The sequence below is a fragment of the Nomascus leucogenys genome, chromosome X, assembly GCF_006542625.1.
Source record: "Nomascus leucogenys isolate Asia chromosome X, Asia_NLE_v1, whole genome shotgun sequence".
Taxonomy (NCBI): Eukaryota; Metazoa; Chordata; class Mammalia; order Primates; family Hylobatidae; genus Nomascus; species Nomascus leucogenys.
The window spans coordinates 18,556,988-18,583,931 of NC_044406.1; the positions used below are offsets into that span (position 1 = coordinate 18,556,988).

Below are 26,944 nucleotides of genomic sequence, written 5' to 3' on the forward strand. Positions count from 1 at the left end.
CCCCAGCTCTCAGCCAGAATGAACTGTTCATCTATAGCCTTATAGTCCATTTTTCTATTTTCATTTATGGTACTTATCAATGCTCAACTTGGATTATAGTAAGTTAGAGACAACCTATCTCACTAGGTTACTAGTTCCCTGGAAGGCAAAGACCATACATAAATATATTAATATGACTATATTGATATAAGTGTACACTATAACAAAAAATCTTTTTTATGTCCATAGACATCCAGCCTAGGTCCTTGTACTGGCTACATGGATGATAAGCTCCCCTCCTACTTCACAGAGTACTACCTCTGTGCAAGACACTGCACTACAAACACTTTCCATGTATCACTTCACAATCCTCCTGTCAACCCCATGAAGTATTTCAGATATGTTCCCATTTCACAGGTAAAGAAGAAAGCCAAGAAACTAACCTGTGGCTGGGTCCTATAGCTAGTTAGTGGCCAAGCCAGTAGGTGATCAGATTAAGGTGTTAAGCAGGAAATTCTTAAGTGAGATCAAAGGGCTCACTATGGACAATTTGTGCAAACAGAGAAGAGAGACACCAATGTCACAGGAGTAAACTCCAAATAAAAAGTTACACCAGAATGGTTTAAACAACTGGAAGTGGTGTAGGCCACAGAAAGGCTCTTGGTCCCCACATTTATGGAGACTTAGAGGTTTTGTGAAAAGGATGCCAAGGGGTTGTCCGGTCTCTCCACAGGGTGGGTAGCAAGAGGAGACATGTTTGTATCAACATAAAGAGCTTCCTGACTCAGGAGGTGAAGGGTACCCCTCCAGCCCCAGAGACTGTTGAGCGGAGATCCAGTGCCTGTCCTGGAAAAAAGTGAACACCCACCTGATTACAGAGGACAGCTCACCCCATATTCTTTCTCGAGATCACCTCCAGACCTAGATGGCAGGGAGTAAAGAGGGAGTCCAAATCCCAGAGGGACAGTTCTCAGCATGAATGCTGCCACCTGACATTTTCCACATCTCAAACACAGCAGGCAGAGGTAAGTGGATGTCTAAGAAGTCAGCAGCACTCCATAAACACACTACCACAGTTTGGTTCAGGCTGTCCCAACCCTCAGGGTGTGTGTGCCATCCACACTACTCAAGGCCCAGGTGTGCCCCACTCTGGCACAGCCAGCTTGTTTCAGATCAGCCTGTGAACCACACATGTACTTATTAAATTACTAAAGCTGTGACACTGTCAGTACATTTTTAAACAGGGACCAATAACTCTGGCATAGGCCTGTCACAGTACCTCCTATCCTGAGATAATGTTTTTCTTCAAAGACCGACTCCCTTTTGATCCAAATACCAACCAGCCAGGTTTTGGTTGACCTTGTGAGGGCCAAGGAAGTCCTCTGCCACACTGCAAGTTTACACACACACACACACACACACACACACACACGCTCTCTCTCTCTCTCTCTCTCTCACTCAGGTCACAGCAATGCCAAGCTGCAGGAATGCTGCCAACACCTCGGCAGCCTAGAAAGGTAAGAATGAGGTCTAGAAACCTTACAGCCCTCATGAAACCAGGTGTGTGCCCAGCCAAGTAAACTAGGGAATGAAACAGAAACCAGAAAGTACTTACTTCCATCAGGATGCTCCCGAAAGAAGCCATGATCCTGTCTGCCTTTTGTCTAATACTAATCCCACCTTCCAAGATTCTTTCTCTAGTATGAAGACATCTGTGCCCACCATCCTGTGTCCAGGGGCATTGGAAATTCATCTCTACTCTGGCTTCACTTTCTGCAGACATTCCAACCTCAAGTTTCCAAGGTGGATTTAAGTCTACACACATGACAGACATTCCCTGAGATCAAGAAAGCATTACTTACCTTGGAGTCTTTCCTTCTGTAAGTAAGAAGCTGTAGTATGTTGCTACATGAGCAGAGTCCAAGGAAAAGGAAAACCTGAGTCCCTGCAAAGGGTCCAAGATCAGACTCCCCAGTAGCCAGCTGGAACTGTATTTTCCTCTCATTTACATATACAGTGAAGTCACTTCCAACCAACACCCATAGGAGTCAAGGCCCAAATTTCCTTCTAGGGCATTACTCACTTATAGATTAACTATCTTGGGAAAGACAACAGTGTGCAGAAGGTGGAAGCCAGGTTCTTTGCTCTACTCCTATTTTTAATTGAGGGAAATCCTATTTCCCTCAGATCCGAGGGGCTGAGCAGAGTTGAGACTGGAAGCATGGGCTTTCATTTATATCTTTAGCTCTGCTTCCCTGCTCTGCTGAAAACTGCCCTCAGTCAGTTCTTTGCATCCAAGGACCATTTATTAAATCAGCTACTATATAGCCTGCTTATGAAGTGGTGCTTAGTTTGGCTAAGACAGAGGAATGTAAACAAATATTCATAATATAATGCTTATAAGTTGCAATAAAGCTATCACCAGAGCAAAGGAGGATGCACTGCCTGGGGTGGCAGCCTTGGACTTGCCCCTACATCTCCACCAGTATAGCTACAATTCAAAAGACTGACCATACCAAGTACTGACAAAGATGGGGAGGAACTAGAACTCTCATGCACTGTGGTGGGAATGCAAAATGGTACAGCCATGTGGCTGGCAAAATATTGGCCCCAAGCTGTCGATGTTCTAGTTCCCAGAACCTGTGAATATGCTATCCCATATAACAAAAAGACCTCTGTAGATGTGATCAAGTTAAGGCTCTTGAGATGGGGAGATTATCCAGGATTTTCCAAGTAGGCCCAAGGTAATCACAACAGAGGTAGGTGAGTTAGAGAGAAGAGATGTAACAGTGGAAGTAGAGCTGGGGGGGAGGGAGGGGAAGGAGCAAGAGAGAAAGAGATTGGAAGATGCTATGATGCTGGCCTTGAAGACGGAGGAAGGGGCCATGAGCCAAGGAATGCAGGCAGCCCCTAGAAGCTGGAAAGGAAAACCGGGCATGGTAAGTCTGTAATCCCAGCACTTTGGGAGGCTGAGATGGGCAGATCACCTGAGGTCGGGAGTTCGAGACCAGCCTGACCAACGTGGAGAAACCCTGTCTCTATTAAAAATATAAAATTAGCTGGGTGTGGTGGTGAATGCCTGTAATTCCAACCACTCAGGAGGCTGAGGCAGGAGAATCGCTTGATCCCGGGAGGCGGAGGTTGCGGTGAGCCAAGATCGCACCACTGCACTCCAGCCTGGGCAACAAGAGTGAAACTCCGTCTCAAAAAAAAAAAAAAAGAAGTTGGAAAGGACAAGGAAACCAGATTCTCCCTTAGAGCATCCTGAAAGGCTCTGCTGACACCTTGATTTTAAGACTTCTGACCTCCGGAATTATGAGATAATAAATTTATTTTGCTTTAAGCCACTAAAGTTTGTGATAATCTGTTATAGCAGCAATAAGAAATGAATACAAGCCACTTTGGAAAATGGTTTGGCAATATCCGCTAATGCTGAACACATGCCTATCCTATCACAGAATGGAACCGGTGTTTTTATTTACCATGTTGGAAATACTCTTTTTGTAGAATCTACGAGGTGACATTTCTGAGCCCATTGAGGCTTACAAGAAAAAATCGAATATCAAGCGATAAAAACTAGAAACAAGCTATCTGTGAAAATGCTTTGTGATGTGCCGTTTTATCTCACAGAATGGAACTTGTATTTTGATTCAGGAGGTTACAAACACTCTTTATATAGAATCTATGAAGTGACATTTCAGATCCCATTCCACTTCTAGGTATGTACCCAACAGAAATGTATGGGCATCAAGGTATCTGCACAAGCATAACATTCATAAAAGTTTTAGTCAAAAGAATAAAAAACTGGAAAAAAAAATGTCCATCAGCAAGAGAATTGATAAAACAAATTGTGGTATAGTCACACAAAGTACTACTACTCAGAAATAAAAAGAAATGAACCATCGGTACCTGTAACAACATAGGTGAATCTTGCAGACATAATGTCAAGTGAAAAAAAAAAAAAACAGACACAAACAAGGATATACTTGATGAAAAAGTTCTGGAGATGGTTTGTGGTGTGGTGGCTGCACAACAACATGAATGTACTTAATGCCACTGAACTGTACACTTAAAAACTGCTAAAATGGTAAATTTTATGTTACATATATTTTATCACAATAAAAAAGTATCTCCTAAATGAATCTATTTTAATACAATTTAAAAATAAGCAAAGCAAATCTATAGTGAAAAGAGGTGAGAACAGTGGTTACCTTTGAGAGAAGTATTGACTAGGAGGAGGCATGAAGGAGCCTTCTGAGTACTGAAAATATTTAACATCTTGATCTGGGTGTGGGTTACGTGGTTGTATACATAATCAGACTGTGCACTTAAGATTTGTGTACTTTAGTTTCCAAGTGCCAATCCCAGTTTTATTTGCATATGATTTATCTGCATTTTCATAATCAATGCTGTAATGGAAAATGAATAAGAAGGGAAAAAACCACCAAAAGTGTGTGTGGTTGGGGAAGGCTTCAGGGAGGAGGTGAGGTGTGAGCCAAGTACTGAAAGATGAACAGGGTAGACAGGAATGAAGATGGCAGATGCAGAGAGGAAAAGAATTCCAGGCAAAGAGAACAGCATGTACACTAGCAGCTAGGTGAAAAGTGTGCTGAACATTCTGAGCAGGAGTGGTCACAGGCCAGAGAGATGGGGGTGGAGGGGTAAATTGGAGCCCCATTCCAAAATGCCTGAAAACTCCAACAGCAGTTTAGAATATACTCTTTAAGAAGTGCTAGGCAAGTGTCAGAGGAGATTAAAGCAAGAGAATGACATGATGGATCCATGACAGGGACAGTGACCTGGACGGAGGGACAGAGATCCCTAAGGTTCTTCTGATACTGGTGAGGCTCTAGATGACAGAGTCTGACCCAAAGCACTGGCCATGGGGATGCGGTCCTGAGAGATAAAGAAGGCAGAATCGGCCGGGCGCGGTGGCTCACGCTTGTAATCCCAGCACTTTGGGAGGCCGAGGCGGGCAGATCACGAGGTCAGGAGATCAAGACCACAGTGAAACCCCGTCTCTACTAAAAATACAAAAAAATTGGCCGGGCGTAGTGGCGGGCGCCTGTAGTCCCAGCTACTCGCAGAGGCTGAGGCAGGAGAATGGCGTGAACTCGGGAGGCGGAGCTTGCAGTGAGCCGAGATTGCGCCACTGCACTCCAGCCTGGGCGACAGAGCGAGACTCTGTCTCAAAAAAAAAAAAAGAAGGCAGAATCCTCAGGTTTGGCTGTAATTGGCGGGGGAGGGGGGGGTCATTCTAAGCTATGTGGCTGGTGATCCCACTAACAAGAAGGGTAGATAGCAGCCATACGCTTCCCTCTGCTTCCTAGGCCAGCTGTGGAGGATCACAGCATCACAGAGTTGGAACGCACCAGTAAGATCACCTTGTGTACAATCTCACTGTACAGACAAGCAACTGAGTTCTAGGGGCCAATGTCTGAGGCCACAGTTTGTAAGGAGCAAGCTAGAATGAAAGAGCTGAGACTTACCCATTTTACTGAGTACTTGCTAGAGAATAGGGAACACGATTAACTCAGCAAACGCATCCAATGCCCCACCAACCTCACTTCCTGCCACGGGGTTCTCTGGCCTAGGGTGTGGTTGAGGTCCCTGCCAACCTTTTGCTAGAAAAGCTCTGCCCACAGCTCACCCAAATCCTGCATAGCTAGCTACTGGTTTTATCTAATGGTTTGGTAATGGCTTGTAAGTCAATCTGGTTTCTCCAACCAAGTTGTGAAACTAAAGACCCTGGCTCCACTTTTTACTCTTCAGTTGTGCCAAGTTGAAAAGTTGAGACAGGACAGAGAAGACTGGCTGACTGTGGGCACTCCAGGGCCACCACGGAGCCAGGAACAAGTCTTGTCTACCAGTTCGATCATTGTCCTACAGACCTGATACAGTGTCAAGGAGCTAACTGCTGGTTCTGTTCTTGGTGGCCTACCAGCATCTGAGAGTGGTTGAATGACAAGTACCAAATATCAAAGCCTGTACAGGAGAAACCAAGAGTAGGTGGGTTTGAAGTAACTTGTTTGAGATCTGAAACTCATTCCTCATTCCTGATCCTAATCTGTCGAGGTTAGTCAACATCTAGTTAATTGTACAGTCCAATACAGAAGCTACTACTATATGTGCTGATATAAATTTAATTTTTTTAAATTTAGAAATAATTAAAAACTCAGTTCCTCAGTGCTCAACAGCCACATGTGGCTAGTGGCCATCATATGGAACAGTTCTGACCTAGAACATTTCCAACATCACAGAAAGTTCTATTGGACAGTGTTGTACCTTGCGTGTCTTATCTCTGCTTGAATTAAGAGCCATTTGCTCTGATATAATCTTTACATGCCAAAGTGTAAATAATCCTTTTGATTTTTAAGCAGTAAAGATAAAACTATGTACCACAAAGGACATTCAACACTCCCCAGTAGAAAGGCACTGAGAACCCTTGGGCCTCTTGGTTGAAACAGAGAAACTAAAACAACTAAGAGAAATTAAAGTTGAACAGGATATAGTGAAACAGTCCATTTTCCTCACTTAATTGTTCTTCTATAAAAAGGGTTAATCTCATCCCAGAAGATTAGGGATATGTGGAGCTCAATGGACTATTAATAAGAAGCAATTACTCTTCAGAAAAAAATTTGTGACTGACAAAAGTAAAATCAAGTGAAGTGGAAATTTAGGCGGGTGAGGAGAGGAAAAAGGGAGAGCAGGAACATGTTTTGCAGTAAGAAAATGGCAATTAAAATGCATAATTTTTAATTTTTAGTTTATTATTTTTTTGAGATGGAGTCTCGCTATGTAGCCCAGGCTGGAGTGCAGTGGCACAATCTCAGCTCACTGCAACCTCCGCCTCCCAGGTTCAAGCGATTCTCCTGCCTCAGCCTCCCGAGTGGCTGGGATTACAGGCGTGCGCCACCACACCCAGCTAATTTTTGTATTTTTAGTAGAGAGGGGGTTTCGCCATGTTGGCCAGGCTGGTCTCGAACTCCTGACCTCAGGTGATCCACCCCTCTCGGCCTCCCAAAGCGCTGGGATTGCAGGCATGAGCCACCACGCCTGGCCTAGAATTAGTGATTTTTTTAAAAGAGCTTTTGGCCTGTAGACATAACTACAACTGCTTAAGAATACTGATTATCTAGCTAATGAAAATGATCAATGCTAAATTTTATTCATAACACATATCTCCACTGGGGGAAAAATTACCCAGGTGCAAGGAAAGCTTCCACTGAAGGCTGTCACAGTATTTCACCACCCATTGTCACCCCTGACTGGTGATGAAGAAAACTAAACAAATACAATTAATAGGGTAGAAAAGAGCAAAACTTGCTAAGAGTTGATGCTATCCCCATGAACAATACACTTTCCCTCTGGTAAGTGTAGTGCTGAAAATGCGCTAGGTATTGAAGGAAGAGAACATACAGGAACCCCATGGGGGGCTGTTTTTAAGAATAAGCACGGCAGGAGAATTTGGTTTTGCCCAGTTTATGATTCAGACAGTTACTTCAAGTTAATAGCACATATTAAGGTGTTGTTCTGAAACAGGGACATAGAGCACTGCTTAATAAAGGGCTGCAGGTGCCTGGTGAGACTCCAGCTGCGAAGTCATTTCCTGCCCTCCCTCCCTCCTTCCAGAAAAGATTAAGATTGCTTATATAAAATACAATAGAAATAAATACAGAAAGTAGGAGAGAAAGAGAAAAACAAGGGTAGGGATAAAAAATGGAGCTGAAAAGGGAGTTAATCCCATACATCTACCATAGCAACCAGAGTACCACACTGGTTGAGTTGCTAAACCAAGAGTCAACTCTGAAGGAATCAGTGTCCAACGCTGAAGATAGACCAACTGCTCAGGAAGGAGACAAGCTGGTCTGGGAAGGGGCTCATCCTGCAGGCCCTGAAGCAGGTGCTGGGTAATCAGTCCACTAAGGCCATCTGTAACTAATGGCAGCTCTTTCACATCAAACCTAGAAAGATGGAGGCAGAACCAGCCCAGATACACTGGAACTTCCCTGTTTAACGGTGTGGTTCCCAGAGTTAAGGGCATCTGTCCTATCAGTCAATCAGTATCTGTTGGTCAGAATCAGCAAGTGGCTTCTGTGGACAAGGCACTAGGAAGACATGCCACCAGCTGGGGGAGATGACCAGATCCAACCTCACAGAGCCCACTGAATCCCGACTCAGCAGACCCTACCTAGCAGCAGGGATTCCTGACCCCGACCCCAACACCAAACCCAGGAGATCCTAAGCTGGCTAATACAGCTCTCTCCTCCCACAGTTATGGTTCCATGTTTTTTCAATACCATGCTTTCTGTCTTAGTCTGTTTTCAGTGGCTATAACAGAATACCACAGACTGGGTAACTTAAACAGAAATTTACTTGGCTCACAATTCTGGATGCTGGTGATGTCAGCATCTGCTTGGCATCTGGTGAGGGCCTTCTTCCTGCATCAAAACATGGCAAAAGGGCAAGCAAGCCCATGATACAGAGAGAGCAAGTGGGGGCCAAACCGAACACACTCTCAACAATAATCCATTCATGAGGGCAGAGCCCCATGGCCTACTCACTTCTTAAAGGTGCCATCTCTTAACGCCATCACAATGGCAATTTTGACATGAGTTTTGGAATGGACATTCAAACCTTAGCAATTTTCCTCGATGACAGCTTAATAATTCCCATAAAGCCAAGTCCATCCCCTTTCCACAGTCTATCAGGTCCCCAAGACAATAATCTGTGTGAGGACCCACTAGTCACAGCCTTGGTGCACTCCCTTCACCCAGGCTGCGGAAAGCAAAATCAGGGTATCCCTTCGAAAGCCTGGGGAATCCGGGCCTGCTTTGCCTGATATGGGGGAGCCCATTTTATCAAAGTGTGTTTCCGTTTCCTCTACATCCATGCAGAAGAGATCCAAGCTGGACTCACTACCACAGCACACATACTGTGCTTCACGCCATACTTGACAGCATAGTCATCACACTGAATACTTAGTCACCATGAGACTCAGTGTAGACCACAAAACTCCCTGTGTGATGGAAATGCTGTAGGTCAGTGCAGTCCAATACAGTAGCCACTAGCCACAGTTGGCTATTGAGCACGTGAAATGCAAACAGTCCAAATGGAGACACACTAGAAGTGTAAAATACACACAGAATTTCAAAGACTTGCTGCAAAGAAAAGAATGTCAGATATCTCATTAATAATGTTTAATATTAATTACATGCTGAGGCTAGGTGAGGTGGCTCGTGCCTGTAATCCCAGCATGAGACCTGTCTCTATTTAAAAACAAAAATTCAAAAATGATCCGGGCATGGGGGCACTCACCTGTGGTCCTGGCTACTTGGGAGCTGAGGTGGGAGGATCACTTGAGCCTGAGAGGTTGGGGCTGCAGTGAGCTGTGATGGCAGCACTGCACTCCAACCTGGGCAACAGAGTGAAACCCTGCCTCTACAAAGAAAAAAAAAAGGACTACACACAGAGCTGATGAACTTTGGAGGTTTAGTAACGACGGCAAGGGCGGTAGGCTCGGGGTAGCCCTCAGCAGAGGGCGGTGGGGAAAATGATGAAATCTAATGTGCTGTCTGGTTCTTTGAGCAGAGACAGAAGGAATGCTCATCCTTGGAGAGGATTGTGAGGGACCTGGTTTCACACAGGGGAAGCCAGGGTTGGTTGGTTGTTTTGCCAAATTTTACCTACCTTGGGGAAGCAAAGTGTGGTTAAGGGAGAGAACTTGGTATGTAAGAGGATGAAGGGGCTGGGTGCGGTGGCTCAAACCTGTAATCCCAGCACTTTGGGAGGCCAACGCAGGCAGATCACTTGAGGTCAGGAGTTCAAGACCAGCCTGGACAACCTGGTGAAACCCTGTCTCTACTAAAAATATAAAAATTAGCTAAGTGTGGTGGCATGTGCCTATAATCCCAGCTACTTGGGAGGCTAAGGCATAAGAACCATTTGAACCGGGGAGGTAGAGGTTGCAGTGAGCCAGGATCACGCCACTGCACTCTAGCCTGGGGGATAGAGAGAGACTCTGTTTCCTGCCCCCCCTAAAATTAATTAATTAATTACATGCTGAAAGATAATATTTTGGAATATACTTGACTAAGTAAGTTGTATTATATTAATTTCACCTGTTTCTTTTTTCTTTTTCTTAATGTGTCTACTAGAAAAATTAAGATTACATATGTGGCTAGCATTCTGTTTGTATTAGCCAGCACTGACTTCTATTATTTGGTCTTTCTCTTTTTAAAATTTTTTTCCTAGAGGCCAGGCCCAGTGGATAGTCTTTTTCTTTAAATTGACTTATTTTCGCTTAGTTTTTGTATTTTTTTCACTTTTTACTCATTCCGAAAATATTCAGAAACTGTAATGCGAGGTACTAGTTGTAGTTTTAAAATAAATTGAAGAATCAACAGAACTATTAACCTAAAGTTAAAAAGATAAGTCTGTCCACATGCAATCTAAAACCCTCTTATGTACCATACCCTTTGGGAAATACTGGCCCAGAGCAGAGCTATTCAAAGTGCGTCCTGTGGACAGGTGCCAGTCTCTCTTTTTTATGTTTTTTTGTTTGTTTGTTTGTTTGTTTTTTCTTCAGGAAACCCTGAGCAGCCTAACCCTGATGGGCTGTGGGGAGGGAGCACAATCTCTTTATTATTCATTATCAGTCTGCAATAAAGAATAAAGGCATAAATTGAGAGCATGCTTCTTTTTTATTTTTATTTTTTTGAGACAGAGTCTCACTCTGTCACCTAGGCTGGAGTGCAGTGGCGCCATCTCAGCTCACTGCAACCTCCACCTCCCTGGTTCAAGCGATTCTCGTGCCGCTGCTTCCCGAGTAGCTGGGACTACAGGTACGCACCACCACATCTGGCTAATTTTTGTATTTTTGGTAGAGGCGGGGTTTCGCCATATTGCCCAGGCTGGTCTTGAACTCCTGACCTCAAGTCACCTGCCTGCCTTAGCCTCCCAAAGTGCTGGGATTACAGGTATGAGGCACTGCACCCCACCGAGGGCATGCATTTAGAACATTTACAGCTACTGGACAGAGTATTTTGTTACTTAATGAGCTCTTTAAATCTAATATTAATCTAACCTGATATTTAAAAATTGGGACTTGTATTTTCCATGTCTTTCATATATTTTTCTTTATTGTGTTTTACCAAGATATTGGTCAACAGCAGATTGGAAATTTACAAAAAAAAAAAAAAAAAACTACTCCTTTACCAGAGTTAGTTTGAGACACACTATCCTAGAGTATCAGAGAATCTTCCAGGGTCCTTCTAGAGCAATGACCAGAGTTACAGCAAGAACCTCAATCGTACCCAACACAGTGTCCAAAGGCAGGAAGCCGATTAAGGGTATCTTCAGATCCTTAACAATAATTGTGGGCACAGAGAGGATGGGGGGTTCATTCCTGGTAAACTAGGAAATTCCATTAAATGGAACTTCTCTTCCTCTAAGCATTTTAGTAACATTTTTGCTATAATTCTAAGAAATGAGATCCCCAACGCCTTTGGGGAGAAAAACAACTGTGTACTAAGTAAAAGGCATACAAGATCTTTGTAAGATGTGGCTAGATAGTACTGAGCTAGATCCTCAGAGGGGTAGAGCAGATGTGGGAGACACAGCTCATGCACGAAAGGAGTTTATTATCCATCCGTGGAGGCACAGTGGCACGGGAGGTTAAAAATTCTCAGCTCTGGGCCAGTCGTGGTGGCTCATGCCTGTAATCCCAGCACTCTGGGAGGCCAAGGCAGGTGGATCACAAGGTCAGGAGTTCGAGACCAGCCTGGCCAACATGGTAAAACCCCATCTTTACTAAAAATACAAAAATTAGCCGGGCATGGTGGTGCATGCCTGTAGTCTCAACTACTTGGGAGGCTGAGGCAGGAGAATCGCTTGAACCCAGGAAGCAGAGGTTGCAGAGAGCAGAGATCGCACCACTGCACTCCAGCCTGGGCGACAGAGCAAGACTTTGTCTCAAAAAAACCAAAACCAAAACAAAAATGAGCCAGACATAGAGGTATACGCCTATAGTCCCAGCTCCTTGGAAGGGCTGAGGTGGGAGGATTGCTTGAACCTGGGACGTCAAGGCTGCAGTGAGCTGAGATCGTGCCACTGCACTCCAGCCTGGATGACAAAGTGAGACTCTGTCTCAAAAAAAAAAAAAAAAGTATAAGGGAGGATATGCATAGGTTACATGCAAATACTATACCATTTTGCATCAGGGACTTGGGCATCCTTGATTTTTGGTGTCCTTGAGAGGTGATGGAACAAATCCCCCACGGATACCAAGGAACGACTGTACTTACCTATTACAGTAGATATTCCCCAAAAGGGACACTAACAATTTCTCATTTCCCAGTAGGTGCATGCTGTCCTCACATTAAGAGGTGGAGTCTATTTCCTTTCCCCTTGAATCTAGGCTGGGCTTGGGACTTGCTACTACTGAACGCAGCAAAAATGACATTCTGGGACTTCTAAGTGCAGGCCTTAAGAGAACTGGCAACTTCTGCTTCCCCATTCAAAGCACAGCAGCCACGCTGTTAGCAAGTCCAGGACAGACTCCCTGTGATTAGGTACCTGGACAATGAGAGACCATCTTGGACATTTCAAGTCCAACTGAGCTCCCCGCAGACCAGCAGACTGTACCAGCATGAGGGACTCCAGGTGACCCCAAATGGAGCAGCAGAACTTCTCCAGTAAGCCCAGGCAACCCCCAGAACTATGAGAAATAAGTTTTGGAGTGGTTTGTTACACAATAATAGATAACTGAAACGTCTCTGAAATGACAAAAAGAATATAAAGTGATTGTGAGGATGAAAGTAAAATAATGTGTAAGTGCTTATACTGATACTTGGCACATAAGTGCTCAACAATTAGCGGCCATTACTGTCTGGGAAGCTAAAATGAACATGTGCAGTATATAACTGCAGACTGCTGTGTACGTTACATTCAGGTTCTGAGTGCTTTGCAGGCCCTGCAGAGTGGGAATGTACAGGACGTGAAAAGGCAAGGCTTCAGGGTAAAAGCGCGTCTTGGACCTGAAGGACAGAGTATGCAGAATACTGGTTTCTAAACCTCTAATGCATGAAGACCCACCCACAGACTTCTAGGCAATTGCAACGCGTGTCGGCACCAAAGGCTGAAGACTGTCCCGGCAGAAGTCTCGAGGTCTCTATATAGACAGATCGGTGGTTGTGAGGCCAGGGGGAATGAAGAATGTTAATGAGTATGGGGATTCTTTGTGGGGTGGTGAATATGTTCTAAAATTGATTGTGGTGATGGCTGCACAACTCTGTGAATATACTAAAAAACATCGAATTGTGCACTTTAAATGGGTGGAATACATGGCATATGAATTTTATAGAGATGATAAAGCTGTTTATTTTTATTTTTGAGTCACGCTCTCACTTTGTCACCCAGGCTGGAGTGCAGTGGCACAATCTCAGTTCACTGCAGCCTCAACCTCATGGGCTCAAGCAATCTTCCCGCCTCAGTCCCTAAAGTAGTTGGGACTATAGGTACGTGCCACCACACCCAGCTAATTTTTTGTATTCTTTGTGAAGACAGGGTTTTGCCATGTTGCCCAGGCTGGTCTTGAACTCCTGAGTGCAAGCGATCTGTGGGCCTCAGCCTCCTGAAGTGCTAGGATTACAGGTGTGAACCACCATGACCGGCCATAAAGCTGTTATTATAGAAACACAGAGGGTGGGAGGGATGAAGAGGGTGAGATGACAAAGGAGCAAGGAACATTCCAAAGGGTTGCCTGGGGGCTGCAAGGCACCAACCTATTTGGCACTGAGAGGAAAAGCCAAGTCTTTTTAGGTGGTGAAGGAACCCAGCACTGGTCAGAAGCTAGGAGCCCTGGGGACAGACCCTGTCATTCCAAGGATCTCAGCCATTTGGCATAATTGCTGTTCCCTCAAATGCTTTGCATGCATGTGACTCACTCATACCTGTTTTCCCTTCACTTAAATGACAACCCAAACTCTGCTAGTCACAAGGCTTTTAAAAACAGAAAAAGTTCCTAGGCAAGAGGAAAACAAATGCTTCCCAACCGAAAAGCAGATCGGGGCTTGCATTCAGACTGACCTCAGAGGCAGATGAGGCGGGATCCCAAGGCCTAGTCAGACCCAGAGCCTCAGATGCCAAGACGGTAAACTCCATATTTAAATGTGGCTGACTCACATGTGAGGTGGACAGTGGACACTCCCTCCCTAAGGGCAGCTGCCCTCTACTACCCCCTCTTCCTTCTTCTGGTGAAATTCCTTTCAAAAGGGGCCGGAGGGCAGGGCCATGGGCAGTTTTCAAATCCTGGAACTGCCGCCTGAGCCAACTTAGCACATGAACAACTCCCTAAAACCAGGCAGTATCATTGTATCACCAGCCAATATATCTCATTAAATCCTCTCAACAAGACCCACCAGGATATTTACCAACAACCCCCAGAAATCTCCATCTCTCGCCTGCCCAAATCAACCTTGTGAATCCTTCTGTTTTTTAAGTCAATCAATGTAATTACAAGAAGACAAAGTGTTCTTTTAAAACACTAGCCACTGTAGAAGATGGGGCACCTGAAAGAGAGGAAAACATCCTTTCATGTTGGAGAAGAAGCAGGGTTAGAAATGACAGACTTTGAGCAGCCATGTCACCATGGCTAGGATATCAGAAGAGAAATCACAAAGACTTTCAGCAGTTTGTCCTGAAGGTCCTGCTAAGTCCAAGTCCTATGCTGCCATCAGTAAAAAAAGCCAGGAGCCGCAAACCAAATACAACTTTGTAGGAAGTTTATGGTCCTTCCCACTACCAAAGAGACTCTAGAGGCACAAACTCAACTTGTTCTCTTGTTCTTCTTGATCTGAACACTTTTTTTTTTTTTTTAGATGGGAGTCTCACTCTGTCGCCCAGGCTGGAGTGCAGTGGCACAATCTCCGCTCACTGCAACCTCCGCCTCCTGGGTTCAAGCAATTCCCTGCCTCAGCCTCCCAAGTAGCTGGGATTACAGGTGCCTGCCACCATACCTGGCTAATTTTTGTATTTTTAGTAGAGACAGGGTTTCACCATCTTGCCCAGCCTGGTCTTGAACTTCTGACCTCGTGATCCACCCGCCTCGGCCTCCCAAAGTGCTGGGATTACAGGTGTGAGCCACCGCGCCCAGCGATCTGAACAGTTTTAGGATTAAAGCGCTCAAGAATGGTTTTAAACACAACTTTGAAAAAGGATGAAGAACTCCGATTTCTTGGGGACCCAATGCCTTTGCTACTCGGGCCCACCCTACTTTTTTTTTTATTTTACAATTTTTAATTTTTGTGGCTACATAGTAGGTAGTAGGTGCATATGTTTCTGGGGTACACGAGATGTTTTGGTACAGGCATGCAATGTGAAATAATCATATCATGCAAAATGGGTTAGCCATCCCCCTCAAGCATTTATCCTTTGCGTTACAAACAATCCAATCGTACTACTAGTTATTTTAAAATGAACAATTAAATTATTATTGACTACAATTACCCTGTTGTGCCATCAAATACCAGGCCTTATTAATTCATTCTATTTTTTTATACCCATTAACCATTCCCACCTCCTTCCCACCCCCCACTACCCTTCGCAGCCTCCAATAACCATCTACTCTCTATCACCGGGCCCCACCCTATTTTGTTTTTCTTTCAAGACAGAGTCTCGCTCTGTCACCCAGGCTGGAGTACAGTGGCACGATGTCAGCTCACTGCAACCTCCGCTTCCTGGGTTCAAGCGATCCTATGCCTCAGCCTCCCAAGTAGCTAGGATTACAAGCGTGCGCCACCAGGCCCAGCTAATGTTTGTATTTTTAGTAGAAATAGGGTTTCACCCCAGACTGGTCTCAAACTCCTGACCTCAAGTGATCCACCTGCTTCGGCCTCCCAAAGTGCTGGGATCCTGGGCATGGTGGCGCAGAAGTTGCAGTGAGCTGAGATTGTGCCACTGTACTCCAGCCTAGACAACAGAGTGAGACTTCATCTAAAAAGAAAGAAAGGAAAGAAAGAAAGAAAGAAAGAAAGAAAAATAAAGCAAAATCAAAGTGCTATGATTACAGGCATGAGCCACCATGTCCGGCCCCCCACCCTACTGTGAACCCCTGAGGGAGGTTATCCTGAACTTCCAGTTTGTACCTCTATATTCTCATGCTCCAGGGCAGGGGATGAAGATATGCAGATGGAAGGACATGAGGAAATGCCATCTTACTGCAAAGCAATTCCCTCCTTCCTAGGGAACAAGAGGCAAAGGAGTTTAATTCAGTAAATAATGTATACTACTCAGGTGACTGGGACACAAAAAACTGAGATTTCACCACTATACAATTCATCCGTGTAACCTAAAACCACTTGTACCCTGAAAGTTATTACAATAAAAAATAAAAAAATATTTTAAATAATAGTATTTATCTGTAGAATGCACTGGAAAACTCAATGGGCCTCAGGAAACATGCTTTACAGTTCCATTATCTCAAACTTCTCCACCAACACATTTCTTTTTTTTTTTTTTTTTGAGACGGGGTCTCGCTCTTTCGCCCAGCCTGGAGTGCAATGGCGCAATCTCGGCTCACTGCAAGCTCTGCCTCCCGGGTTCACGCCATTCTCCTGCCTCAGCCCCCCCCGAGTAGCTGGGACTACAGGCGCCCGCCACTGTGCCCGGCTAATTTTTTGTATTTTTAGTAGAGACGGGGTTTCACCGTGTTAACCAGGATGGTCTCGATCTCCTGACCTCGTGATCCGCCCGCCTCGGCCTCCCAAAGTGCTGGGATTACAGGTGTGAGCCACTGCGCCTGACCCAACACATTTCTTTAATCCAACTCATCAGTGATTTATGAGCACTCAACCCAGTGTATCTGCTCCCAGCATGATGCGATCGGGAAACAATGGTCACAGACCTACTGTGCACAAAACCCCTAAGGAGGGGTAGGATGACCACACAGTCACCTTCTGCACCAGGCAGCACTGAGAGAGGTGCCTATAACCTGGACCCAGGCCTTGCTCTCAAGCTAATGATCTAATAGAGGAAATGCATCAGCTTGAGCACTTGTGTGTCAGGCCTGCTTTACAGACATGAATTCCTTCATCCTCAAGACAGTACTCTGTCTCCCAGTGTTGTTCTTCAGCAACCCCAGCCCCCTTATTTGTGTGTGTGTGTGTATGTGTGTGTGAAACAGTCTCACTCTTTCGCCCAGGCTGGTGTGCAGTGGCCATCATGGCTCATTGCAGCCTCAACCTCCAGGGCTCAAGTGATCCTCCCAGTTCAGTCTCCTGAGTAGCTGGGACTACAGGCATGTGCCACTACACCCAACTTTTTTTTTTTTTTTCTAGAGATAGGGTCTCACTTTGTTGCCCAGGCTGGTCTCAAACTCCTAGGCTCAATCAATCCTCCTGCCTCAGCCTCCCAAAATGCTGGGATTACAGGTGTGAGCCACTGCATCCAGCAAGTGTGATATACTTGACAACTGCTTCTAAAGCCCATTTTAAACGGGAGAAAACTGAAGCTCACAGATGTCAAATAACTTCCCCAAAATTACACAGTAAGAAGAGAGTGCTGACATTCATACCCAGGCAGTCTGGACCTCAGTCTACTCAGCTTTAGTAACAGCAATGGCCAGCAGAGTCCGGCATACAGTAGACACCCAATGACCATCTGCCTAGAGGAGCATGAAGGTTAATATAATACAGGCAGAGGAAGAGTGCTTGGCTGGAGGTACTGCAGGCACAGACAGGAGGAAGTTCATTAATTCTGACTGAGAGAACCTAGAGGAAGTGAATTCCTGAAGGAAAAATGGGAGAAGGGAGTATTTCAGTCTAAGGGGGACACAGGGTCTGTGAGACAGTGATGCTGTCCGATGTTATGGTTGAGATCTGGTGATTCTATCTGCTGATTAAAGGTTGTTAAGCAGATTGAAACAAGCACTTGCTCATTTGTTATACTATGCGTATCAGACAAGCACTAAAATGAACAGTAGATCTGGTAATTTCTATTCAGAAGTAATTAAAAGGAAAGAAAGAAGGCATCACTAGGGGGTAATGGGAACATGCACAGGATTTCAATATCGGAAGAACCTGTTTCTAGAGGAAACCACCAGCAGTATTTCCTTGCTGTCTTTTACACAGTTCCCAGGAAAACCACTTGCCAACTCATATCCCCTAAGTGTGCAACACAAAATTGTTGGACAGCCTAAACATCTCAGGTCTTTCTGTATTTTGCAGCCTTCACAGCACCCAGCCCAAGCTTAGGAACAATAGTTGACTCTCTAGAAAAGCAGGTTAAGTCTCATTAGGAATGGATCCCAAATGCTAAGGGCCTGGGTAACCAAGAATGATCAGTATCCAGGACAGATTATTATAAAACCTCAAAATCATAATTTTTCTAAGGAGACTTTACTTAAGTACCTGGCCTTGCTAACTCCCCCAAAGAACAAATCGTGGTATCACCTGGCACCTAAATTGAACATTCCAATTTTACCATACCAACCTTAATGCACATAGGTGTTTATTTCACATTTTAAACCTTCACACATATTTTTCTATATTTCCAATTTCAAATGAAGAGAGATATTCTTAAGCTAATCTTAGTATCAGAAGAGTGCATTAAATGATTCTACAATAGTTTGCAAACAGAACTTATTAAGAATCTGCCCCGCAAAAGTACCTCCTCCCCTTCCCCTAATTGTTTCCATAAAAAAAAAACAAAAAACCCCTTAAGTTCCTTCAAATAAAATCCAAGATACACTGAAGGCCCAATCGTACCGTACCGCCCCTCCCCGCCTCTCATGAGTACAACAAAACATCGAAACAAACTATTATTTAAGCTCTCAACTAAATAAAAATGCAAACTGAAACAAACTCTCCTTTTCAATGTTTTATTATACAAGGTCGCCTCTGCCAGGGAGGGTCGTTCTGGTGGGTAGTTTCCAGGTTCTTCCCTAGCAGATGCAGCTTGAGTGTTTCAAGCAAAAAGGATAAAAACAAAAGCACACATTTCAAAGGTAGTTATAACGTTATCCTGTGACAGTTAATGAATTCTGCCTTTAAAAAAGCATAATGAAAAATACAAACTGGAAATGATTTACGCTATCTCCTCCTTCTATTAATGATGCAACTGAAGGCCCAATCAGAAAATACCCCTCGCCCCCCCAACCCCAGTGAAAAAGCATGTTTTAAGAACATTTCTCTTGATTTCTTTCCTTTTCTTGGCCCATCGTATATAAAATACTCCCATCTTCACTATGTGATAATTCATCGAATCATAGTTTTGTGTTGTTTTTTAAATGCATATTAGACTGCAATAAAAAATGTTTTAAAAATAGCCTGCCTTATTAACTAAAAATAAAAAAGTTGTTGTCAGGAAAAACAGCATGAAATCGGTTTCCATGCTGCTTACACCCCCGCATTACCTGCAACCACTTTACAGAACGTTAGCATCAGACCTGCTTATCTAAAATCCTGCCAAATGTCCTCAAAGTCTCCCCCGCTGCCTCGCTGGCTTCTGGGAGCCAGGCACCGGCCCTCCATGGCTCCCAGCATCGGCAGCCTCGAGGGCTGAGAGCCTCGTTTGCCCCGCTGCCTCAAGAGGGGGCCACGGCCGGGCCACCTGAGCAGCGTACCCAAGACAGGGAGCGCATCCGGGCGGGAGGAGCACCCGGTCCGGGGCAGACGCCTGGCCGCCCAGGCGAATCTGCCTCTGCCAATGAGTGACACGCCGATTTTGCCCCCTGGAAACGCCAAGAGGCGCGAAGCTGGGCCACCTTCGCCGCGGGCTGCAGCGGCGCTCGCGCGCGTTTCCCAGAACGCAGAGAGGGCGGCGCGCAGAGGCCGGGGCAACCCCAGAACCCTGCTCGGTTTATCCTAACGACCCCCATGCCGGCTGCTCCTCGAGGACGGGGACTGCACCCGCAGCACCCCCTCAGGCACCTCCATCCCAAACACACCTGCCGCCCACCCTAAGCCACCCCACCATGTGTACCCACTCACCCAGGTCGCCCCAAGAAAGAACCCCGCCAGTCGCACAGAGAGCGGTGCGGCCCTTGGATGCACGTCCGGACGATCCCGGGCCGGGGAAAGGGCGTTTATCTCAGCTCTGCGCCGTGCCCCTTCCCCCCACGCTCGAGGACCGTTGCCCTGGGCCGCCGGGCCCGCCCCCCGCACAGGAACCCGAAGCCCTCGGGCGCCCGCCACACTCTGGGGATAATACCTTGAGGCCGGTAGTTAGGCTGAGACGTCCGCACCGCGCCTGGTTCTGCGATCTTCCCTGGGAGAGAGGTTCCCCGAGCAGTCCCCTCAGGCCGGGATCCCGTCCCGAAGCCGCCGCCGCCGCGCTCCATCAGGATGCGCCGGCCGCACAGGCGCACTGCCAAGCCCGCCGCGCCGCGCCGAACCCGCGCGCGTCCGCATGCGCACGCGTCCTCACGCAGCGCGCGCGCAGGGCGTGCACGTGCGATAAGCGCACCGGTTCCCACGCACAGCGCACGCAAATAGGCGCACCGCTTCCACGCACAGCGCACGCAGGGCGTGCACGGGCGATAGGCGCACCGGTTCTCACGTACAGCGTGCGCAGGGCGTGCACGTGGGATAGGCGCACCGGTTCTCACGCACGGCGCACCGGTTTTCACGCGGCGCGCGCGCATAGCGTGTGCATGCAATGTGCACAACAATCCTCACACAGCGCGTACGGGCGTGCACGCGTCCTTACACACGGCTGTACACAGGGCACACACAGAAGGCGTGCGTACGCAGACAGTTCTTCTTACGATGCTTACATGCAACGTGCACACCCAGCGTAAATGCACCTTCTCACAGTGGCAGATACACACTCAAAGCGTGTGTAGAGGTAGGGTGCAGTTTCTCAGACACCGTGCACACACATCCTCACTCAATGTGTGAACACAGAGCACAGAACGCGCACACACGTGCTCACTCAGCACGCACACGTTTACACACACTGGGTGTCTGCATGCAGACTCAGCAATGCAGCCTTGGGAACAATGTCTGGCTAGGCCCCCAGGTGGGTGCCAGTTGGGACAGTGACATCTGTGCAGACGCCAGAGGACCCGCCCTCCAAGCATAGGTTCCAGTTTTCGAGGCGCACGGGTAATCAGTGTTTAGTGACGCCCCACCCTCAGCGTGCGGTCACCCAGAGAGGGACAGCAGCAAGCTATTGGGGTCGATCTTCAACGAAAAGGAAGCGGCACGCGCCGTAGGCCGACCTAGGCCTTTCAACGACACCCCACTCTGCAGCCAATTTGGTTCCTCTTCTCCTGAGGCGTAAATAATGCTGACTGAAACCTCCGCGAGGCCGGGTGTGGTGGCTCACGCCTGTAATCCCAACACTTTGGGAGGCTGAGGCGGGCGGATTGATTGAGCTAAGGAGTTCGAGACCCCATCTCTACAAAAAAAATTTAAAAATTAGCTGGGCATGGCGACTCATCTGTGGTCCCAGCTACTTGGGAGGCTGAGGCGGGAGGATCGCTTGAGCCTGGGAGGTCGAGGCTGCAGTGATCACGCCACTGCACTCCAGCCTGGGCTACAGAGACCTTGTCTCAAAAGCAAAACAAAACAAAAACCTCTGGGGAGGATCTCTCCGAGAAGACACATAAGAAACTGCTAAACGTGTTGCCTCCTAAGTAGGCACTTTTACCACTGCCATGCACATTTATTATCTTTTCAAAAACATTGAAAAAGACATCTTGGCAGGGCCGGCTCAAGCCTCCTGTTTACCCAGGCCTGCCAAGTGATAACCCATTCCCATGGAACCCCAGGCTACATGTTTTTCTCGTTGGAAGGTGACTAGCCTGAAAGTTTTATTACCACTCCTGGGGGGAGATATACACGATTAAAAATGAAGCTGAATAATGGGTACAGGTTTTCTTTTTTGGATGAAAATGTTCTAGGATTATGATGAGTGCACAACTAAGTATACTAAAAACTATTGAATTGTACATTTTAAGCGGGTGAATTTTATGGTCTCTTAATTATATCTCTTTTTTTTTTTTAATGTGAAGCTGAAACTCTCAGGAATGGGCACCTGTACTCTTGGCCAAAGCTGGGCAAGTCCCTTTGTGGCACAAAAAATGTTTGTGATGAACGTGTTCCTGACACGTCCAAAGGTTTGCCGGGAGTAGGGTTCGAGTGTGGTGAGAAAGCCAGGAAGTTTAAACATAAATGAGTAGGAAAGTGAGCAGGCTGGGGCTGGTACCCTGAGCTGTAATGAAAACTCGAACACATTGAGATTAAGCCAAATAAAGAGAGTGGGAGCTGTCACTTTCTCCTCCTTTATCTTAGGGACCTTTGGTGAGTTTAATTCAGCCAACCCTTGAGCTCATGGGCGTGTGTGTGTAGCATCCCTCTCTACTTTTATTCTATTTTTGGGGTCCTTTTACTTTCCATTCCTCTCCCTAATTATAAACACCTCCTCTGATATCTTTGCAGCTGCAATTTTGAAATACTGTTTTGAAGATATGCATGTATTTTAAATGTATATAAATGACACTGCATAAAAGCTATCATTCTATTTGTTTTTCCTCGCTTGGCATTGTTCTCAGTCTATACAAAATGATTAGCCATTCTATCTGGTTTACCCTTCTGTAAATTGCCTGTTCAATCCTTGCCCACCTTTCCACTGGGCTACTCTGGTTGATTTCCAGGAGTTTCTTGTATTCTAGATAATTTCCGGTTTAAATGTTGCAAATATTTTATCCTAGCCAACTAAGCTTTTTAAGATTGGTAAAATTTTCCTTAATTTTTATGACAAAATCCTATTAACATGTTTACTCCATTTATTATATTGCCCTATTTTTTATCAACTGTTTTTGAGAGTAAGTTACATTACAAATACTTCCATGTGTATTTCCTAAGATTATGAATGTTCTGTTACACATACTAGAGTTGATTACCAACTTAAGTAAGTTTCACACGGATACAGTAATTTTCTCTCCATTGGCTGTCCCTCCACCTTAGAGGTAGTTTTCCTCTTGCAATAAGTACTGTGGGGAGGCACCTTAAGGCTATGCAGGTACTTACTCTTCGTCAAAAATTCTCTCTAGACTTAGCATCCATTGATGGTTCTTGCTTGATCTGATCTCATGATGGTTATGAAGTGATAAAATCCATAAATTGTTCATCTTATGGTTTGCATTTTAAGAAGTCTTAATACGAACTTCCCTAGTCCCAAGATACTCCCCATTGCCCTCATGCTTATAGTAAAAAATGTAAAAAAAAAAAAAAAAAAAAAAAGTAAAAAATGCTTTACTCTTAAGCAATTTTTCTGTATAGGGTGAGGTAAAGATCCAAATCCACTTTTCTCTCCAAAGTGTAGTTTGGTCAGCACTACCTGCTTACCTATCCTTTCCCCAGTAATTTTTGAAGCCACTTTTTAAAAAATCAAGTACCTAATTTCCATAGTAGGTGAGCTAGATTCTGAGCTATCTATTCGGATCTTTCTGTTACTGCATCTATTATTCACTACTATGGCTTAGGGTGCAACTTATCTGTTGAATTCCCTCTTAGCAGTGTTTCTAGAATTCTTTGAAATTCAGTATTTCCACATGAATGTATTTCAGGATGTTTTTGCAATCTCCCACCAAGGCCTGCTGTAATACTAAATGTAATTATATTGAAGTCAAAGGTTAATTTGGAGAAAATTGACATTTTCATAACATTATGACAGAATATCCAAAATGTAATTTCTATTTAAGCTTTAAAAAAAAATGACTTTCGAGTTTTCCCTGCTTTTCCCACTACACTAACTTCCTATAAAAATCTATAGTATGGCCAGGCGCAGTGGCTCACCCCTGTAGTCCCAGCACTTTGAGAGGCCGAGGCGGCCAGATCACCTGTGGTCGGGAGTTGAGACCAGCCTGACCAACATGGGGAAACCCCGTCTCTACTAAAAATACAAAATTAGCCGGGTGTGCTGGTGCATGCCTGTAATCACAGCTACTCGGGAGGCTGAGGCAGGAGAATTGCTTGAACCCGGGAGGCCGAGGTTGTGGTGAGCCAAGATCGCGCCATTGCACTCCAGCCTGGGCAACAAGAGCAAAACTCTGTCTCAAAAGAGGTTTTTGGCTGGGCATAGTGTCTTACACCTGTAATATCAGCACTTTGGGAGGCCAAGGTGGGAGGAGCACTTGCATCCAGGTGTTAGAGACCAGCCTGGACAAAATTGTGAGACCTCCATCTCTAAAAAATAAAAACAAAACATTCGGGCTTGGTGGTGCACCTGTAGTCCCCACTACTTGGGAGGCTGAGGTAGGAGGATCACTTGAGCCAGGGAGGTTGATGCCGTAGTGAGCTGTGATATGGTGTCACTGCACTCACCCTGGGCAACAGAGCAAGATCCTGTCTCGTAAGTAAATAAATAAATGGCTAAGTGCAGTAGCTTACATCTGTAATCCCAACACTTTGGGAGGTGGAGGCGAGTAGATCACTTGAGGTCAGGAGTTCCAGACTGGCCTGGCTAACATGGCGAAACCCTACTAAAAATACAAGAATTGGCCAGGTGTGGTGGCGCATGCCTGTAATCCCAGCTACTTGGGAAGCTGAGACATGAGAATCGCTCGAACCCGGGAGTCAGAGGTTAGTGAGCTGAGATTGCACCATTGCACTCCAGCCTGGGCAACAGAGACTCCATCTCAAAAAAAAAAGTTAATGTCTCTGACAACGCAATAAAAATTTATTAACCTAAAGAGATTAATCTCATACACTGGTACATCCTAACCTTTGAGTACACATCTTTTTAATATTTCATTTGACAAACTGGGGAATACTACACAAAGCTCTTCTGCATACCAATCTACAGCAATTGTCTCAAGGAACAGCATTTGTGATAATTTGTATTCCAAACAACTGGACACTTTCACGAAATATCATTTTTACTTGAAAGAAAAGCTGATAAGCTGGTAATTCAAACTTGGGTTTGTGTTCAACATTTTTGCAAAAATGAATAAAATTAGTCTGTCACGTCAAGGGAAACAAGTGACCATATTTGTTGGTGGTGATAAAATTTGGGCTTTCAAGCGTGAAAAAAGTTTTACAAAACTAGTATCTGCTACCATTAGCTTGACAACTTCACTAAAGTAAGAACTTTTCTGAAGAGATAGTGATATTAATGAATGTGGCATCTTAATACTGTAGAATGAAAAGGGTCAACATACGGAAGATCATACCTCTGTCAGTTTTTTCCAAGTTTTCCAGGTGTGTGAAGTTACAAAGTCCATTCATAGTTCAAAATAGACCAATGAATTATAATGTAACAGTATGAAACGTTTGTTGATTTGGTGGTAGATTCCACAGTGCAACTTAAGAAATCACCTCTTGTCAAGATTGTGTGTAGTATCAAAGAAAATACAAGTATCTGAAAAGACTATTAAAATCTTCCTTTTCCAACTACATACCTCTGAGGCCAGATTTTCTTCATATGCTTTAACCAAAACTTACTAGGACACATTGAATACAAAAGCAGATATGAGACTGTCTTCTATTAAGCTGGTCAAGATTTGCAAAAATGTGCAACAATGCCATCTCAAATTTTTGTTTCTGTTACTCCTCATTGTTTATGCTAGGCCAGGCACAGTGGCTCATGTCTGTAATCCCAGCACTTTGGGAGGCTGAGGTGGGCGGATCATGAGTTCAAGAGATCGAGACCATCCTGGCCAATATGGTGAAGCCCCGTCTCTACTAAAAATACAAAAATTAGCTGGGCGTGGTGGCGTGCACCAGTAGTCCCAGCTACTTGGGAGGCTGAGGCAGGAGAATCACTTGAACCCGGGAGGCAGAGACTGCAGTGAGCTGAGATCGTACCACTGCACTCCAGCCTAGTGAAAGAGCGAGACTTCGTCTCAAAAAAAAAAAAAAAATTTATGCTAATGCATTGGGTTTATTCTTGAATTAACATTTTTAAAATATCTATTAATACAGTCAATATTGACAGACAACTCACAAGCAATGTTGCCATTTCAAGGAAAATTGACAGTATTTATTGCCAGTGCTACATTTGTGCTTTCAAGTAAAAATTAGTTTTAGAAATTTTATCTACCAACATTAGCCAGATAAAAGAGCTCTGAGATTCTTCATTTTTAAGTAGAAAGTAGGAGTTGGCAAACCCCTTTCTACAAAGGACCAGATAATAAATACCTTGGGTCTTTGCATGCCATCTGATCTGTTAGAACAACTCAGTTCTGCCATTGTAGTGCAAAAATAGCCATAGACAACACACACAAATGAGTGCGGCTATATTCCAATAAAACCTTATTAACAGAAATAGGTAGTGGGCCGTATTTGACCTATGTACTGTAGTTTGTTGCCCCTTGATATAAAGGGCTTGAGACCAGATAATTTGAGACCTGCACTAGACTAACAACTAAGTGGCATAGTAGATTTTAAGGTACTATTCACCCATACTAGAGCTTTTTTTTTTGTTTGTTTTTTTAAGACGGAGTTTCGCTCTTGTTGCCCAGGCTGGAGTGCAATGGTGCAATCTTGGCTCATTGCAACCTCCGCCTCCCAAGTACAAGCTCTTCTCCCATCTCAGCCTCCCAAACAGCTCAGATTACAGGCATGTGCCACCATGCCTGGCTAATTTTTTTGTATTTAGTAGCAACGGGGTTTCACCATGTTAGTCAGGCTGGTCTTGAACTCCTGACCTCAGGTGATCCACCTGCCACCTGCCTTGGCCTCCCAAAGTGCTGGGATTACAGGCGTGTGCCACCGCACCTGTCCAATTTTTTTTTTTTTTTTGAGACAGAGTCTCACTCTGTTGCCCAGGCTGGAGTGCAGTGGCACGATGTCAACTCACTGCAACCTCCACCTCCCAGGTTCAAGTGATCTCCTGCCTCAGTCTCCCAAGTAGCTGGAATTACAGGTGCCCGCCACCACACTCAGCTAATTTTTGTATTTTTAGTAGACGGAGTTTCACTATGTTGGCCAGGCTGGTCGTGAACTCCTGACCTCAGGTG

The 26,944-nt window shown here is 45.2% G+C and overlaps 1 protein-coding gene across 4 annotated transcripts in view; it reads right to left on the bottom strand.

Moving 5' to 3' along the window:
- MAP7D2 (MAP7 domain containing 2) overlaps positions 1–20,428 on the bottom strand; it is a 113,505-nt gene extending 93,077 nt beyond the window's left edge. For all 4 annotated transcript variants that reach the window (XM_030806400.1, XM_030806399.1, XM_030806402.1 and 1 more), the window contains exon 1: positions 20,188–20,428. In XM_030806400.1, coding sequence (XP_030662260.1) covers positions 20,188–20,317 — 130 coding nt within the window. In that variant the 5' untranslated portion in view covers positions 20,318–20,428. The remainder of the gene's footprint in view (positions 1–20,187) is intronic.
- Positions 20,429–26,944: the final 6,516 nt, after the last annotated feature.